A 19,420-nucleotide genomic window follows, 5' to 3' on the forward strand; every position below is an offset into this window, starting at 1 on the left:
ATATATACATGTGTGTGTGTGACAAGACGCCCTACAACATACCATAACTCCCTACATCTCTCCTGCCCTTACATACAAATCCATTCTCTTGCTTTTTTTTGGTGTTTTTTTTTTTTTTAGTTCTACACTTACCTATGCTATTTAGAAGACTACCAAAGGATTCAACGACTAGTTGGAAATTGGCACTATCTGCTAACCGTCCTAAACATTTAAATCTTAATATTAGAAATACTCATACTTATGGATTCTACAGTACTCTTAATATATTGAATTTAAATGATACTATTATTAAAACTGGTATAAGATTTAACAACAACAACAACAACAACAACAACAATAATAATAATAATAACAGCACTAACATTTCATGGAACAAAAATTATTCTACAAATGCATCTAAAAAATTAACTGGGTTATCTTATCTTCATACTGATTCCAATTCTTCTTCTTCTTCTTCTTCTTCTGCTGCTGCTGCTACTGCTGAAACAAACCCTTATTACAATCAGCTATGTGCTTTTGATGATAATGTCAATCAGATCCTTATGGATAAAAATTTTAGAAGACCCGGATTTAACACTAAAGACTCCTCCAATAATTATAGTTCTATTTCTAATTCTCAAAATGTAGCTCTATTCTGGGACTCCATAACTAGAGCTATCCATATCTATCAGGATTTGGCAGGTGTCTGTCCAGACATGAATCAATATAGAGTCTCCGCTCTAGTCAACCTGATTCACAACGGTTTAAGAATAAACAGGTTCCAACTCATCAAACTGAACAAGAAACCTGATTACGACTCTAAATCCTTTCATCATGAAATGATCAGACATTTGACCATCACTCTACATTCCATTATGGAGGATATCCTTAACCATAAAGTCTCAATCAACGAATACGGACTAATGCATCTTCTAAGCTCCATGAAAGAACTAAATCTACATTTGGAGATTATTCAATTATGGGAGCTCGCTTCAAGGGATCCTGTCTTAAAAGATCTGTTTTTACAACCTAAATGTCTTGGTGTTCTTTTGCCAATATTTTATCAATATGGTAACATAAATAAAAATGAAAATGAAAATAACACAATAGGTTATTCCTTCTCAGATTTAAAATCTTTATACGAACAAAGTCTAACAAAATTGCCATATACACATCCCAATCTAATATGTGGTATGATCCAAACCTCTCTTATGGCCAATGAATCGCAATACGCATTGGAATTATTCGATCAATTGTCTCAGTTGGCTGACAACACAAATGTGCCCAACAAGAAAACTTTACTAAACTATCTAACCGATGCTCATCTCTCCTTTATCGGTAACTGTTCTGATATCAACGTTGCAGAGACCTTTTGGATCAAAGCACGCAACAACGAAATGCCATACAAGATCAATCTACAAGTCTCCTACATTAATTCTTTTTTAAACAACATTTGGCAACAAACCCAGGACTTCGATAAAGTCGTTGATGTATGGCTGACTATGGTAGACCACTACAACCAACTTAACCTAAACTTGGGCATATTTTCGTCATTAAATAATACTTTCATGAACATTTTCTTCAATTATAAATTTGTTGACGATAAAATAGCCGGATTCAAAAAATTGAATCATATCCTCAATCTCTACCAATCAAGAAGACCAATCGATGAACCACTGCTGAATATCATTTTGACTAAAGGCACCTTATCCTGGAATGATAAAAACATATACGACCATATTAGACACCTTTATCAATTGTACAATATCCCTGAGACCATCATCACTAAAAGAATCCTTTTAAAGACCTTGGGTTCCTTGAATAACGATGCGGTGAGTATTAACGATATTTGGAACCAATGGATTGAACTAATTTTGAAATTGGATTCTATGGGACAAAAATATATCGCAAATGCAGATTGGGCAGCTATCAGAGATGCAACGTTGACAAAGGTCAAAAAAAATGATTCTACAGCAACTCAAAGAGAAGAAGACAAAAAGAGAGCTGAACTGTATGTCAAAATTGTTAACTTATTTGCCCCATATTGTAGAGATCCACAACAAAGAGACCAAATCTCAAGAAACACAGTCTCTAATTACCATATCCTGAAACCATACTGGGAACAAGGTCAGTTCCAGAATATTGATCATACTGGACTAGAAATACCCCAATTAAATAGTTTACAACCACAACCATAACAACAAAAACAATATCATTAGATTTTACTGGTGATCTTCAATTTATGTATCTATATTACATCATAGAATGTTCACTAACCCCGTCTCAACGCATATATAGACGCACAAACACATACACCCACCTATATATATATATATGTCTATATATGAATATAATATTACCTGTGAATATGATTTTGTAACGATTTTGATTCAAAACATTATTATCCCTCTTCATATATTACAAGAATTGTCATTACATCTGAAGTGATACCCACTTGCATCTATATATTTAAATAAATATAAACAATAAGAGGAAAGAACAAAATTTTGTTTTATTTAATAATCTCTCCACACCAAACAAAACCAAAGGATTCAACTAGATACATACTCAAGCAAAAAAAGTAATGGGCATCTGTGGTAGCAAACAGAAAACTGTTGATCACAACAGCAATAACAACCTCAATAATAAAGAGATAACAATGTCAAGAGCTCAAACTGTGAGAAACCAAAAACAATTAACTCAAGCTGTGTCTACAAAACCAAAGCAAAAACCAGACAAGAAAACACAACAACCTAGAAACACCATAAGTTCCAAGGGAAACATCGTTGGTACGAATAATACTCTCAATCAGAGTACTTCTAACATAAATAGTACAGGAGTGGTAGATACCAAGAAATTGTCACCAAGGGAAGCTGCTAGATTGGCAGCTGAGAAAAGACTTGAAGAGTCTACCAAAGAATTGACAAAGGGTAAGTTGGGTAAGAAACTGGCGGAGCAACGTGGTTTGAGGGCTCAATAACAGGTGTAACCATATATATTTATATAAGTTGTGTAGTATAGTTTTATATATACAGCTAGGTATATGTAATTTATATAATGACTTGAAATGAAAAATAGAAAAAAAAAAAAAAGATAATCAAGTATTATTAAGGAAATATAGGAACTCTTTAAAACTTTATAGTTATGTCGAATTTCATTACCAAGTGGTATAGAAATATACTCATATCATAAGTTAGCATTTTTGTAACTCAAAACTTGTTATCTAACATTGAATTAAATTAGATAAGAGTCAACAACTTATTATAACTTAAATAAGAATGATGGCTGAACAACCAAAAAGAATACTCGAAATCAACAACAACAATGAGCCTCTTAATCTTCCCATTGTGAAATTTCCACCATACACATTAAGAGCTCAATTAATCGAAAAAGATCCTGTTGTTTGGTTGCATATATTAGAAACATACGTACACTATTGCCAATGGTTGATGGCAGGTGACAACAATTTAGGTCACGGATCTAACATTTCTATGATTGATCAACTAGATGAGACCACTTTAGATCATCTTAGAATCTTTTTAAGAAGTTATCTTCATGAAATGTCGTTAGAAGCTGGGAAATTAGTCAGTTTAGGATATAATCAAGACGTTAAAGAGCAATTACAATTGTTGAGAAGTTGGATATTCTATATCATTAAATCATGTGGTTTAATATATTTACAAATCTTTGGTGAAACTCTATGGGATCTAGTTAAATTATATGTGATTAATAATCCCAAAACCGTTCAAGATTTGATACTTGGTGAATTAGTTCCAACAGTTAATGTTCAAAGAGCACAAATCAATAGAATTCCACAATTACAACAATCTTTGAAACTACTCATTGAATCAAATAAATTTGACAGAACAGATTTAAAGGCGTTACAGGCATTATTATCGTATCATGAAAACACTACTACCACAACTTTTAATAATAACAATAGCAATGGCAGTAATAATAAAACTAAAACTACAAATACAAAGGAAGAATGGTTTTCCGAAAAATATTTAACTCCTAATTGGATAGAAAATCTGGAATTATGGTGGTCGAAGGGAAAAGGTCGTTTCAACGAATTATCAAGACAATTATGTGTAACACTTCTATTATCAGTAAGAGTTCCTCAACTGGTTAAATTTTTAACGGAAGACTTAGAAATAACCAATTCTGATACACTATTATATTATCCATTGTTAGGATCAATCCTAACGAATGATAATTTTTTGAATAAAAGAAAAGATATAATCAATTACTTACCATTTTTGACATTGTCTTCTATTGAAGTTGATTTCAATGATTCACAAAATACGTTATCTGATCAAACTAATTTAGCATCTATAAATGAGCCCAATAATGAAGATATATCATATTTACAAGAATTGTTTCCTGATTTGACCAGAAAACAAGCCATACTTTTACTAACAAATTATGATAATAACCTTAAATTAATAACAAATGAGTTATTTGAGAATCCTACTTTGATAAAAACATTGGAAGCACAAGAAACGAGAACTAGCAAATTCCTATCTAAGATTGATAACATTGATGATGACAAACAGATTGAAAAACCATTAGTTCTCATGAAAAGAAAAGATGAAAGTAAAAATATAATTAAACATGTACCAGATGAAATTAATAACAAGATATTAACTAGAACATTGAAGCTATTGTATCAAGATGATGAAGATGAAAGAGATGACACCTACGACGAAGTAGAAGTAGAGACTAATAGAATAAATGGATCTACTCAACGAATAGGTATTGGAAAAGATGATAGTACTTTTATATTTGAAGATGAGAACAATCCAGATAACACTAGCAATGATAATAGCACATTAGAAGACAGTTTTGATAAAAACGAAGCATACTTATGGGACCTATTAAAACAAGATAAAACCTTATTTGAAAGGAGTAAAAGAGGTTCTAACATTAGAAAAAAAATAAAGAATCAAACTAATTGGTCTGATGAACAAATCGAAGGTTGGGCAAGAATGCTAGAAAGGTCTCCACAGAGAGCCAGAATACTTGAAGAGAGATATATGTTCCATGGGAATATCAGGACTGGGAAAACATCTTATGTCAAGAATAGAGATGAAAATAAAGATACTAATAAGAATTCATCAATATCTAATAAATATAATGAATCATATGGATCAAAACCCAGCAATAATCCAAAATTAAACAAAAAAAAATATCAAAGAGGACCAAAAAAGACAGACACATCTAAAGTTACAAATAAGAATAGAGACATCGTCAAAGGAAATTCTAACAAAAATGATGAAGATGATAAAAAGCACAAAAATAAATCTACTAAGAACAAATCTACTAACAATAAAAAAGCATGAGATGATTCCGTATATATAGCACAAATTAAATGAGATGTTAGGGAATAATAAATAGACTTCATTACAACAGTTTAAATGTCACATCAACATATACATACACACACAAGTGTATATATATATATAATATAGATTTCTTGTGAACATCACACAACCTGTTTTGGAAGGTATCATTGTAGGAATAATCATCCTTTTACCTTCCTTATATTTATCATCCAGTTTTCACTGCTCATATTATTTCTCTTGTTCTATACAAAATTTTTGAAAATCACACAAGAGAAAAATTCAAAACCAAAAAAAAGAAAAACAGAGAGAAAGAGAGGTTGAAGCATAGAGAAAGGAATAGAAGACATAGAAGGAAAATTAAGGAGCTATAAGGTCAGTGTAGTGTTATGCTTGAATTTGGTCGCTTGATTATCTAAAACGACTTGAGTTATTTAATCTTGTATCGTTATTTAGAATTATCTAATAACAATCAACACTGTTAAAGTGAAGTCATTTTATCACTCAATATTGTTGCCTAGTTGAGAGTCTCCTGGTAATAATACATATACACATTGATACATATCTTCAAACACCCATAAAAGCTTCTTTTCCACTGATATACTTATTAATTTCCTTATTATTGGGATAAAATTACAAAATAAGAAAAAAAAATGGATAAGGCTGTCGTTTCTATCTTTAAATTGATCAAGGCTCCAATCTATTCACATTGTTTATCCCAAGATAAGTCATTATTGGCTATCACTTGTGAAAATAAATGTCTTATCTATAAAATTAATCCAGCTTCAAAAACCCCACAATTAGTAGCAACTCTGGATAACCACGATAAGACTGTTACAGCAGTTGATATCTCTATTCATGGTAGAATTGTGACCTGTTCTCAAGATAGAAATGCCTATGTTTGGGAACCATTAAGTGATGGTACTTATAGACCAACTTTAGTGTTATTACGTATTAATAGAGCTGCTACATGTGTCTCATGGGCACCAAACGGTTATAAGTTTGCTGTTGGTTCCAGTGCTCGTATCATTGCAGTCTGTTATTATGAACAAGAAAATAATTGGTGGGTCTCTAAACACATCAAAAAACCTATCAAATCCACTATCAACAGCTTATCATGGCACTATAATGGTGTTTTATTAGCATCCGGTGGTACAGATGGTTTTATGAGAATCTTTTCAGGTTTCATTAAGGGACTAGATTCAAAGGAAATCATGGCTAATTCTCCATGGGGTTCTAAATTTCCATTTGGTACATTGGTTCGAGAACAATATTGTGGTGGTGCTTATATTCACGATGTGCAATGGCGTAGCAATGTTGAAAAAGTAGCATTTGTTACACATGATGGTACTTTAAACATTTTGGATTACCAAGGTACCTTACAATCTGTTAATTCTCCAGATGGTTTACCATACAAATCTTTACTATGGGTTAATGACCATGAAATCTTATGTGCTGGTTATAATTGCCATCCTACCATGTTCTCAGAATCGTCACAAGGCTGGAAGTTTTCTAGAGATTATGACAAAGTTGCTGTGTCTAATATACTCAAGGATTCTTCCAACAATTTGAATACTAATCCATCTAATCAGCAATTTAATAACTCTCTAAATAATGACAATGCCAATGATGATGAGAATCCTACTTTTGGTATCTCAGCTTTAAAGAAATTTAAAGAATTAGATTTAAAGGGTAAAGTTTCTTTGGAACAAAAAGAAGGTGCTCATGAAAATACTATTGTGGGATTAATTCCATTTGTTGAATCTAATGGTCAAATCACACAAGTCTCTTCATGTGGTTTAGATGGGAAAGTTGTGATCTACAATATTTGAATTGGCAGGACGTTTTAATCTTTGGTATTCTATATATCCTTTCTTTCTTTCTTTCTTTTTCTTTTTACTTTAAATATATAAATCATATCTAATATTTATATATATGTACACGAGGTCCATTAGTATTTATAATTAGATAAACACATAATATTATATATACTTCATGGAGCACTAATAATATTTACTACCACGTTTCATGAAACTATTTACCGCAATAATTATAATATTATTGTCATTTTTAAAAGTTCAACTTGGATGATTTGTAGGAGATCTAATCATTTTCCTAATTACCTGTCACCATTATCACCTTTATTAATAATATTATTTTGATTATTATTATTATTGCTTGTATGTATTGAAGAACTATTATTCATTAGATTGAATTCATTCTTTCTTTGTAAGATAAAAGAATATACACTACCCTTAAATAATGTTCCAATAAGTCCGATCTTAGTCTCGATCTGTCTCATCTCCTCCAATATCTCTTCTGCAGACACATTATTAGAATTTTCTTTTGTTTCCCTCGCTGATTGATTTAACTGTTTCACTGTTACATCTAATCTATGAAGAGATTCTGCTAATTGCGAATACTTGGACAATACTTCCTGTTGTAACTTAGACATATTTTGTGAATTTTCTGACATTTTTATCTTCACTGTTCTTACTCCTTTTATCTTTCCTATTCGACTATATTCAGACTAACAGTGTGACAATTACTAACTGTATATAATAGCTGTTTGCTTGCCCATTTCCACAGAACTTTTCTGTTTAAACAGTTAACTGGCATTAATAACTTTATCTTTAGACGAACTAGCTATTAAAAGTTGGTTCTAATTAAATTACATTAAATTTTGTAAAAGAGAAAAAAAAAATAATAAATACTCTAACTTTTTTGGTGTAAGTATAAACAAACATACATAATTCTCAATAAAAAAGTGCAGAGAAATATAATAATTGACATATTTATATAGGTATACTCTCATTTAAGAAGGCCCCAAAACTATCTAGATACTATTTGTGGAGCAATATACCATACGTTGTTTCATTTATCTTTTTTCCTGGATCTTTTTTTCTTATTCTGCTTAGATTTGAAGATGTCCAACCCACAATCCTATACAATTTGGTCTCCTCAAGATACCGTTAAAGATGTGGCAGAATCTTTAGGACTTGAAAATGTCAGTGAAGATGTATTAAAAGCACTGGCTATGGATGTGGAATATCGTATTTTAGAAATTATTGAACAAGCTATCAAGTTTAAAAGACACTCGAAATCTAACATCTTAACAACAGATGATATTGCTAAAGCTTTAAAAGTATTGAATGTGGAACCACTATATGGATATCATGATACAGTATTTGCTTCACGTTCCAACAATATGTCGAATATCTCTTCTAACAGCAACATTAACAATAATAACCAAACCACCACATCTACAACTGTCACCACCACTGTGACTTCCAGTACCACTACGACCGTTGCTAATAAAGGAGTTAATAGTAATATTTCTGCTGATGATAATGCATTAAATGGTAACTCAATTGTAGAAGATAAGAGACATGTGGAGTTCACAAGAGTTAATGTTTCAGGAGGTCAACAAATTTATTACTTAAACGAAGAAGAGATTGATTTTGATAAATTGATAAATGAACCATTACCTGCAGTTCCAAGATTACCTACTTTTACTACACATTGGTTAGCAATTGAGGGTGTCCAACCAAATATCATTCAAAATCCAAATCTAAATGAAATTAGAACTACTATACCGCCAACTACTAGAGGTGCCATTGTGACTGCCCTAAATGACAACAGTATACAGACAGTATCTAATAACACTACTTCTAATGCTAAGAATGCCACCCACAATGCTAATAATCAATCTTTAACCTACGTGAAACCAGGTCAAAATATTGAAGTCAAACCACTAGTTAAACATGTTCTTTCAAAAGAACTTCAAATTTATTTTGATAAAATTATCAATGTTTTAACGACTAAAGAGCAACCAGAAAATTCAGAAGCTAATGATAAATTACAACACATGAAGGCTGCAGCTCTTACTTCATTAAAAACAGATAGTGGTTTACATCAATTGGTCCCTTATTTTATTCAGTTTATTGCAGAGCAAATTACTCACAATTTATCTGATTTAAATTTATTGACTACAATTTTGGAAATGATTTATTCGTTATTGAGTAATCAGTCTATTTTTCTAGAACCATATATCCATTCGTTAATGCCATCTATATTAACGTTACTATTAGCAAAAAAATTAGGTGGATCTCCGGACATATCAAAGAATAGGAATAATACTAGTAATTTTAAATCACAATCCAACAAAGATACCAAAACTAATACAACAACACAAATAAATATGAATGTTCCATCTACTGAAGAGTCTAATGAGCAAATTAAGACTGAGGATTTCTCAAGCCAAGTAGAAAATAAAAATGAAGATAATTCTAACAAAACTATCAACGATTCACAAGAATCATCTTCAGTACCTGAAGTCAAGGATACTCCTGCAACTAATACTGAAGAAATCAAAGAGGATACTAGACCAGAAGCAGAACACATTCAAAAGACTGAAGTTGATTTTATTTCCGATGAATATAAACAACATTTAGAAAGTACTAATGCACTACGTGATTTTGCGGCATCTTTATTGGATTATGTTTTGAAAAAATTTCCGCAAATTTACAAGATTTTAAAACCAAGAGTTACAAGAACTTTATTAAAGACATTTCTTGATACAAATCGTGTATTTGGTACTTATTATGGTTGTTTAAAGGGTGTTTCTGTCTTAGAATCGGAGGGTGTTAGATTCTTCTTAGGTAATCTTTATAGCTGGTCCAGATTAGTTTTTAATGAACAAAATTTAACATTAGAAGACCTTGAAAAACATTCTGGTAATCCAAATATTGTTAAATTTAACAAATTAGAAGCAGAAATATTGATTAATGCAATAATAAATGCTTTGAGTATATTAAAGGATGATTTGCCAGAAATCTATGAAGGAAAAACCGGTATCGTAACCAATGAAGAGAAAGAAAAATTAGTCAAACGTTGTGGTGTTACTACTTCTTATTATCTATTGAAAAGAGATGATGCTAAAGAACTTATCACTGCTATCTTTTTTGGAGAATGATATGAAGTGCTTACTGTTGTTTCTATGTTAGATTACCTCTATTATCTACTCTGTTTTAATTACCATAAAATATATACATACTCGTTTATATTATTAATCAAATATTGATGAATTAAATAGAATTACATTGTTAACCACAGCTAGGAAGAATTATCATTTAATTATTCTATAAATTTAAGTTTTGGTAAATTATTATATAATGATATTTTAATTTGCTATATAGGTATATTATTTTGTGTTATCAACGTAATTATAAGTGCAAGCTGTAGCTGACGATTATGAGCTTTCAAATTAGAATTTTTGATGAAGGACATATTGACAAATAGATTTTCAGCAATAAATCAAGGGGCAAATAGTCTTCTTCTAACATTCCTACTGCTGTTCTTTTTACTATCACTCTCTTTTGTTTGAACTGGTGTTTCAAACACGCTAGGGGACTCAATAACAAGGGATAATGGACTTTTTTTGTAACTGCTATTAAATTGATAATGTGGAGTTGCACCAAACTCGGCAGTATTATCTTTCTTTATAGAATTATTATTATCTTTAACCCTAGATGCGGTATGTGTCATATCTGGTTTGTGTTCGGCAAGTTCATTCATTGCTGGTGATTCAATTATCCCTAACATAGTGGTATGGGACTTTCTATAAGATAATGAAGTCTTTAATGGCGTTGCCATAACTTCTACAGTGTTCTTTTTATTTTTTTCTTTTGAATTATCTTCAATAACATTACATAAAGAGCTTTCATAGAATGATACTTGACGTTCAAAATTATTAAATGCTTGTGGTTTACGTTTTCCTACTCTCTGGAAAGACGTTTGAATATTCTGTGAGTCTTGTTTTAATGTTGACAATAATGTAGAACTGCTATCAATCTCCTGTTTTATATTGATCGTAGGTTTTTGCCTTTTAGTAGTAGATTCAAAGTTTGACATTGGAAGTTGCCTCTTTTGTAAGTTATTCATTACTAAATCAGATTGGGTCCTTATTAAGAATGATGTTTGTTTAGAGATATTAGATTCAGCCTCCAAGAAGTCGCTTAAATTAGAATTTGTTTTTGACATTTGTAGCAAACTACTTGAAACTAGTGAAGAATGACGAGATAGTCTGGGTTTAGATGCACTTTTATTATTCATGTTATTTTTATGCACCAAGGAAGTTGCTGAGAAAACCCTTTCAGATGGTGATGATTGAGATCCCATTTCTCTAAAGATAGGTTCATTAATCATATCTAATTCTGATTGTGTATTTCTTTTTCCTGATGGTTTTTTAGCTCTTAAACTTGGACCTTTCAACTTTTTTATAATAAATTTGGTGGTATAAGGAATGACTTTATTGAAATATGGAATTACGACATAAATAACAAATCCTAGAGAAGAACTTTCTTGTCCTTTATTTAACATATTTTTTTGATATTGATAGAGTTTGTTTCCTATACTTTCTTCTTCATCTGTCTTTATAGTTGTTTCTAAATGTGTTTCTAGCAAAATCTCCAATATTGCCAATTTATCTAAATAAACGTCGATTTGTTCACAAAAATCAATTGATATTGTAAGTTGTTCAGTTTTTTGTGATTCATTAATATTTGAATCTTTGTCTTTTAATGTATATCTATTTTTTCTTATATATGATTTTTTTGTCAAATTGAGTGAACGTTTCATTAACTTGGGTTTATAATTCTTCTCAAATTCTTTAAAATTCCCATCCAAACTATTTTGATGGATCATTTCTAGTAATAAAATTATCTGTAGTTTGATCTCTCTTGCTTTTAAAATTGTGGCTACCTCATTTATTCTTTTTTTCATAGAGTGAGTTGGTAAAAGTGAATATTCTTCAAGTAATTTATCTCTAGCAAATTTTTCATACCTGCTATTTAAGTTAGAATCCTCGAGTAAAGTAGAATTATTGTTATACCTTTTATCAAAAATATCAATGCGGAGTATTAGATTGAGTATTATTGTTTGGAAATTTAAAATGAAATTATCTCCATATTTTTCTTTGCATATATTTCTAAATCGTACTAGATTAGATTTAACAAAATATGCCAATGGATTCTTTAAAGAATAAAGGGATTCATAATATTTTCTTTCTAAATAATCCTTTGGATTAGTGTCTATCGTCTCAGAGAGATCATCTAACTTATTCTTTACCACTTTTGAATCATTAGTACGTTTATCAGGAGGCACCATATTTAAAGTATCATCATCACTATGAAGTGAAGAAGAATAATCGGGTTCTTGTTTCCAATATTTAAATAATTCTTTAACATCAATGTTGTAGTAATTTGCATAACTATTTTTATTGTCACTTGGTACATTCTCCTCTAGCTTAGAATATGTTAATGATGATATATATGATTTTGGAAAATAATAAGTAAGGTAGTTATCCTTGCCGTAGTTTTCTAAAATAAAATAAGTACCAATACTATCATCTTTAATTACGTATTTATTAGCAAAATCTAGACGACTTATATTATCAATGATATACTTGGGTATTTTATTCCTATGTGTTACTTTGGGCATTTCTAAATCTGACAATAGTGATTGTGGCAATACATTTAAAACACCTAAAAGGTTCCATTTTTCCATAATTCTCTATAATAATTATTAATATCAAAATAACAACAAAAAAAATATGGATATATGAATATATGAATGTGAAAACGAATAGTAATGTTAAAGGGTTCTAAAATGCTTTAATTTATTTTGGTGAAGTATGATATATCTTATTTAAAGATTGGATTCATATTTTTTATGTCAGGCCTGTCTAATTATTGTTTATTGTAGATCTCATCTCATATAATCTATAATGTTGATCATATATTTAAGCATTGGGCAACAGAAGAGAGAAAGAAAAAGAGAAAAGCCCTACTTTTAGCAGTTATTTTTTAGGTGAATCCTTATGTATATATATATTTTTTACTAAAATAGTTTTAGGGTTTGTAAAGAAAATTTGTAAAAGTTTATTCTTTTTTTTTTTTTTTGGAGAAAGAAGAATTCTTTGTGAAATTTCAATAACTTACGATTACATTTTATTATGACAATTTATTGAAACTGTCAAGGTAATAATATAAAAAAGAAAATATGCATATAATAGATTTACTTATTTTATGGTTTGTTGCTCAATTAATATTGATCTCATGTTTCAGTGAAATGTTGAAATAAAAATATTAAGCCAGAATAGTTTTTATTTTGCTTTTTTTTTCTATTCACATATATAATATTAGTATAATACATAAAGTACGTAATTTCTATGTCATTTATATATTTCATATGTTATGTTTATTTTAATTTTTTACATTCAAATATTTATTCAATACAATGTAGCTAATATAAGATAATATATACTTAGCCATGGTGCATCTTCTTGGTTTCATAATTTATTTTTGGAATATGTCAATACAAAAGGTTAACTGGATAGTTCTTTATATTTTATTTAAGTTTATTAACAAGTAAATATTTTATAAAAATATTTTTTTTTTCTTTAAAAAAAAATTTCTTTATTATTGTTTATTGTTATTTTCGGATATTTTAGATCTTTATTTGAGCTTTATGTTTCATTTTGTTTTATTTTGGTTAAATTTATCCATTTCAATCTTGTTACTAATTAACATGATAGCTGCTTGCACACCCATATATGTACCTTCAATAGTTAATTTACGTTCCTCAGAATTTTCCACAGGATCAGCAATTATCACCGAACAACCAGTAGTATCTTTGATAGAATTAATATGCTTACCTTCTTTACCGATAACATTACCAACAAAATTTTCATCAATATATAGACTTTGTTTTGTGATAGCCATTGGTTGTGTTGGAATAGTTTTATCTACAAGTCTAACATTGGGTAAAGTCATGTTTGGAACAAAAGTGGTTGCATTAGCAGCGGCCTCAACTGTATATACAATATTGGACTCCATTGTAGTTGGTAAGTTCATATACCCTTGAGGTGGTATCATGGTAGCAGCTGCGCCTTGTGGGTCTATTGACGGTATCAGCATTACCATTGGTATATTTGGGACACCTTTACTGTTGTGGTGTTCATAATTTGATTCCATGCTATTACTATTATGATATCTGACAGGACCCATAATAGGTTGGGGCATTTGATACGGCAAAGAGGAAGATGAGGAAGCTGTCATTAGTACAGTGTTATTATTGTTATTGTTGTTGCTATTGTTGTTTGAATTTGTCATGTTGCTCATTCTTGGATGAAATATGAATGGGAATTTCCCTAGTACACAGTGCATCAGACCAGGTTGATAGGGGATGGTCTTTTTATTTTTTAATTTATCTTTATGTGCATTAATTATACGTGCTACAGTAAGTGTTGCAATACTGATGGAGGTTGGTGAGCCTGTTACACGTAATATTCTGTCTGTAGATGGTAACAAACGATGTGGAGATGCTTGTAGTTTTACTGAACTTTCTCCTTCGATCTCTTTCAATACAGAACCGTTCTTTCCGATGACATAACCCATTAAATAATGTGGAATCAATAAATTTACAGTAATAGTAGAGTTTTGGTTATCACTTCCTTCCACAGTGGTGGACAAATTTTCTTGAGAGGATTGTTTTGAAGCAGCAGGACTGGGTAATTGATCATGATCAAAACTTTCAATATTTTGTTGTTTTTGATTATCCTTATTTTCTGGAGCACTACCAGTATGACCTTCTTGCTCATTCACTGGAGTAGACTCAGGAGAATAATTTTTTTTTGTTTTATGATCAATTAAATATTTACAGATAAGATAATAAGCCTTTGAAACGTTCTCACAAGAACCTCTTACGAATAAGACTCTCTCTGGAACATCTCTAAGATTAGTAGAGACATTAATCTTTGTAAGAGTGTCTCTTTTAATGTTGTTAATAGTTTCACCTTTAGGACCAACAATTACGGAGGCGTCCTTCACTAGACATAACATTCTTAAATAGACATAATCATTATTATAGGTAACATTAGTATTATTAGTGGTAGTATTGTTATCCTCTTTATTATCAATTGGAACATTTAAATTGTTCTTACCATTTAAGTTAGTTGTATCAGTTTCTTGAGATTCGGTATCAAATTGTTGCCTAGATATTGATGTAGTAGACACTGGGGAAGAATTGTCATCATTTAAAGCGACTCTTTTAATACCAGCCTCGATCTTCTGTTCCTCAGCCCCATTCTCATTCTTTCTTTTCAGCCCACCATTTAAAGATTGTTGTGTTTGGCCATTTTGAGGTTGACTGTCAATGTTGTTTTCTTCTGTCATTGTCACGATCCAAACTAATTATTAAAGGAAGCAAATATAAGAAGGCACAGTTTTACTTTAGCTTCTAATAAGTATGTACGGTAATGTATAACCCTGTTAAGTTATAACAAAAAGAAGTGTTCGAGAAGGAAGGTTTCTCTTTTTAACTTAAGAAAGAAAGAAAGTTTTGAAGTCAAAGGAACCTCATAATATTAACAACATGGCAAATAATATTTACTCTAAGCCGTTTTGGCAAATTGCAAACAATTTTTTTTTTCTTCTCTCTGGTTTCCCTGGCTATTTTTCCCCTTTGAGGACAGGACTCGCAGACTTTTCCTTTTTGTTATTTTTTTTTTTCTTTTAATCTTGGCAATTCTGTGTTTCCCTTCTCTATTTCCTCCTCAAACAGAAACGAAGACAACAACCAAAACTTGCAACCGCAACTACAACCACAACCACAACTGCAACTGCAATTGCAACTCTGGCTTGGGAGGGGGACATGCTTGGAGCAAACTCTAAATGTCTTTACACTTTGAAGCTCTTGGAAGATGATAGGGTGGTAACAATTCCATTTAAGATATCTACCCAGAGATAGAAAACGTATATAAATACACACACATAGGGGAAGGAAAAAGGGGAAGGAGGAGAATCTACATAGAATACGTTCGTGTGTGTGTGTATGTGTGTGATAAAAACGTATCAGTTAATGATAAAGAAAGGATTCTTTTCAAATTTTATAGTTTTTTTTCTTTCAAAATAAAACTTATAATAATATTATCGAAATCTTATATAAATAGACTATACATTCCGTCTATCCATCTATATATGTAGAGATATATGCAAGTATTCTCTTTCTTTCCATTAACTACTTTTATGTCTTTTTTTTCTCTTTTTCACATCCAACGAGGGACGTCTAAACTAGTAAAAATCATTGTAACAATACTCATTATACCTTCACCTAATACTAACCCTGAACTGAACACTATCAATCTAGTCTTTGCATCTAAATCACCTTTGTATCTTGTTAACCAGAAATGTGAAATTAATCCACCTACAAATCTTGCTATGGTGAAGCTTGGTGCATTATATATCCCAACGCCCACTGCAACACCAGAGGGTATATACATTAGCCATGGTGCTAGTTTATCATTATCTTTGTAACAATTCTTAATTAATGATAAAAATGCAAATATTGTTCCAAACACAATTGAACATTCTAGTGCTTTATCAGGTAAGGAATTCCCAGTCACAAGTCTTGCACAATCTACCCATACTGCAGCAGTTGGGATACGAATGACCTCGTTTGGTAAATTATAAACTTTATTATAGATGATGTATACTATGCTTGAAAGAAATATTGACCATACCCCACCAATCAGTTGTGCAATGAACTGTGCTCTAGGTGACGCATTTAATAAATGGCCAGTCTTCAAATCTTGCATTAAATCACCTGCTTGTTGTGCACCTGCTTCTGCTATCCCACCAGCTACAATGTTTAATAGAACTGAACCGGGATGGTTCTTGGGCACAATAAATGCAAATATTAATTGGGATAACTTACCTATTCCACTGACAGGATTTAAATCAGTCTCACCAAGTGCACGAATACCTAAAATCGATAAGAATAAAGCTAAGATCGATGCTGTAACCATTGTGTATACAGGGATTATATCTATTCCAAATAGATATATGACAAATACAATACATGAACTGGCAGATATTATTAACCCACTTATTACAGTAGTACAATGAACTAGATATTTAGAATCTACCTCGTGTTCTAATTCTGCATTAGCCAACCTGATGGTCTCTAGACGTCTTGAACTAGTTCTTCTTCTCTTAATATTTATTGCTCTTTCCTCCTCTAAAAGCATAGATTCCATTGAATCATCCAATAAATTACTGAATAATTCAGATTTATTGTTTATAAACCAAAACTTTATCACAGATTTCACTGTAATTACAATAAATCCTACAACACTGTCAACTACCATAATGGATAAAGAACACCACAGTATCCATCCTTGAACACCTTTATCCCAATCATGTACATCAGCGTCTGCTGGGATCCATCCCATAAAACGCGCTAATGGTGCTAGTATTCCCCAACCAAGTATTGCACCAAATAGCATGTATGAAACTGTAGGGAGACCCATAATTATACCTTGTCCAATATATGCTGGAGATGGTTGGAAATTCCAAAGGTACGTTTTAGACAAATAATTGCCAAAGATTGGTAATGAGCTTATTAAGGGAATAAAATATGATACTATTGTATAAAAAGATGCAATTAAAAAAGTCTTCGTCAAAATTGTGATGTTTTCTGTGTATGTCAAATCCTCCTCTTCTTCCAAATTGTTAACAATTGTTGAATCTTCCGGTTCTCTTAACAATATTGTTGGAGGCGTTATAGAAGGTGAAGAGGATTTGTTATTTTGACTAAGTAATTCGTTGCAGATAGATCTCATCTTGAACAAATCTGTCGTTCCATAATCTTTACATCGACATCTTTTTTTCAATTCTTCATTATTTATCCTAAGTACTTCAGCACATTCGGCTTGTAGACGTCTATTTCTCATTTCAATTAATTCGTTCTTAGACACTTCTTGAACAATTTCAGATCCTGTAAGAACAGATATTAAGACAGCTGTAGCTGAACCACTTGGGAATGGTAATTTTTCTCTAACAATCATTTGTTTCCTTAATGGTACAGCAAAAAATATACCAAAAAATGCTAATGAAGTACACCATATAATTAATTGTGTGAATGAAAATGATTCATTTGTGTCTCTTGTATATCCACTTTCTTGAGGAGTAATGAATTTCTCTATTGCAGGGATCACACCAACAAATCCAAAAGTTAAAGGGCCTGTGCCAATGGCTACAGCCATACTTTGTACATATACAGTTTCGACATCAGTAAATATTTGATCATTTGATCTTATTAATGGCCATACTTGTTTAAAAAAGGCTACAGCTAGTAAAGCAGATGGTAACGACATCATGGATACCCAGCCCGTTTGTAGTCCAAATTGGAAATTAGACACTAGGACGGCAGAACCAATTAAGATTCCTATAATAGTGGCTCTAAAAGTGACTTGATTAATGCTTGGTTTATCATTCCAATTAACTGGATATGAATATGTGTCATCATCTGTCGTGCTTGGCCTTATATAATGAGACATCAATGTTTTGTTCACTTCTGATTTGTCCATAAGAACAGAATATAATAGACCAATAGTAAACGAGGAAACAACACTAATGCTTTTCTATTAAAATAACACCTATTTGAATATTAGCTATTAATATTAATTTGAATATGTGGACAATACTTGTGTACTTTGCAAATGTTTGGGAATGCTCAATTACTTCTGAAACATAGATATATACGTTAGTATATATGTATTCATTAGTAAAATGTTTGGTTAATTGTTCTCTTATTTATGATTACTAATATTTTAAATATGAAATATTTCTGACTCATCTCCTTATTAAACCTTTTTTTTTAATTGCCGTACAATTTTGACATAGCTTCAATTTAGAATTAAGCTTGATCCAATACAAACAAAGTTGGAAGAATGAATCTTTCAAAGAAGAAGGAAAGGAGGTTTAAAGTTCGGAAAACGTGTTTGCTAGGTTAAATTTGTGAATTCTTGGGAAATAAGAGATTAACATTTGCCTTTGTATTGAACATTAAAACATAAAATTTTTGTTAATATTCTTGATCTGGGGGGAATAAAGATAAGTCATATATAAAATCAATAAATACACTTTTATTTTACATAATATGTATATATATGCATATATATGTACATGTATATATACAAAATCATGTCATTAAACGTCATTATGCAAGGGCGGAAGAAGGAAAATGGACATGGTACA

At 31.0% G+C, this 19,420-nt stretch overlaps 9 protein-coding genes across 9 annotated transcripts; 5 read left to right on the plus strand and 4 right to left on the minus strand.

Moving 5' to 3' along the window:
* Positions 1–134: 134 nt before the first annotated feature.
* On the plus strand, positions 135–2,177 carry PWA37_002094 (uncharacterized protein; the record flags this gene model as incomplete). The annotated part of the gene is made up of 1 exon (XM_064858699.1): positions 135–2,177. The coding sequence occupies one exon, from the start codon at positions 135–137 to the stop codon at positions 2,175–2,177; it is 2,043 nt and encodes a 680-aa protein (XP_064714522.1).
* A 386-nt stretch (positions 2,178–2,563) lies between these two features.
* On the plus strand, positions 2,564–2,959 carry PWA37_002095 (uncharacterized protein; the record flags this gene model as incomplete). The annotated part of the gene is made up of 1 exon (XM_064858700.1): positions 2,564–2,959. The coding sequence occupies one exon, from the start codon at positions 2,564–2,566 to the stop codon at positions 2,957–2,959; it is 396 nt and encodes a 131-aa protein (XP_064714523.1).
* A 298-nt stretch (positions 2,960–3,257) lies between these two features.
* Positions 3,258–5,321, plus strand: CUE3 (Cue3p; the record flags this gene model as incomplete). The annotated part of the gene is made up of 1 exon (XM_064858701.1): positions 3,258–5,321. One exon carries the CDS (start codon positions 3,258–3,260, stop codon positions 5,319–5,321), a length of 2,064 nt encoding a protein of 687 aa, XP_064714524.1.
* Positions 5,322–5,974: 653 nt separating this feature from the next.
* ARC40 (Arc40p) lies at positions 5,975–7,153 on the plus strand (the record flags this gene model as incomplete). The annotated part of the gene is made up of 1 exon (XM_064858702.1): positions 5,975–7,153. One exon carries the CDS (start codon positions 5,975–5,977, stop codon positions 7,151–7,153), a length of 1,179 nt encoding a protein of 392 aa, XP_064714525.1.
* A 287-nt stretch (positions 7,154–7,440) lies between these two features.
* On the minus strand, positions 7,441–7,797 carry DAD3 (Dad3p; the record flags this gene model as incomplete). The annotated part of the gene is made up of 1 exon (XM_064858703.1): positions 7,441–7,797. The coding sequence occupies one exon, from the start codon at positions 7,795–7,797 to the stop codon at positions 7,441–7,443; it is 357 nt and encodes a 118-aa protein (XP_064714526.1).
* Positions 7,798–8,247: 450 nt separating this feature from the next.
* On the plus strand, positions 8,248–10,296 carry TAF6 (TATA-binding protein-associated factor TAF6; the record flags this gene model as incomplete). The annotated part of the gene is made up of 1 exon (XM_064858704.1): positions 8,248–10,296. One exon carries the CDS (start codon positions 8,248–8,250, stop codon positions 10,294–10,296), a length of 2,049 nt encoding a protein of 682 aa, XP_064714527.1.
* A 341-nt stretch (positions 10,297–10,637) lies between these two features.
* On the minus strand, positions 10,638–12,887 carry SLD3 (Sld3p; the record flags this gene model as incomplete). Its single annotated transcript, XM_064858705.1, has 1 exon — positions 10,638–12,887. The coding sequence occupies one exon, from the start codon at positions 12,885–12,887 to the stop codon at positions 10,638–10,640; it is 2,250 nt and encodes a 749-aa protein (XP_064714528.1).
* A 968-nt stretch (positions 12,888–13,855) lies between these two features.
* Positions 13,856–15,556, minus strand: PBP2 (telomere maintenance protein PBP2; the record flags this gene model as incomplete). Its single annotated transcript, XM_064858706.1, has 1 exon — positions 13,856–15,556. One exon carries the CDS (start codon positions 15,554–15,556, stop codon positions 13,856–13,858), a length of 1,701 nt encoding a protein of 566 aa, XP_064714529.1.
* An 872-nt stretch (positions 15,557–16,428) lies between these two features.
* Positions 16,429–18,750, minus strand: PWA37_002102 (uncharacterized protein; the record flags this gene model as incomplete). Its single annotated transcript, XM_064858707.1, has 1 exon — positions 16,429–18,750. The coding sequence occupies one exon, from the start codon at positions 18,748–18,750 to the stop codon at positions 16,429–16,431; it is 2,322 nt and encodes a 773-aa protein (XP_064714530.1).
* Between the last annotated feature and the right edge of the window lie 670 nt (positions 18,751–19,420).

Source organism: Arxiozyma heterogenica (assembly GCF_036370985.1).
Source record: "Arxiozyma heterogenica strain weizmannii chromosome Unknown scaffold_18, whole genome shotgun sequence".
NCBI classification, from domain to species: domain Eukaryota; kingdom Fungi; phylum Ascomycota; class Saccharomycetes; order Saccharomycetales; family Saccharomycetaceae; genus Arxiozyma; species Arxiozyma heterogenica.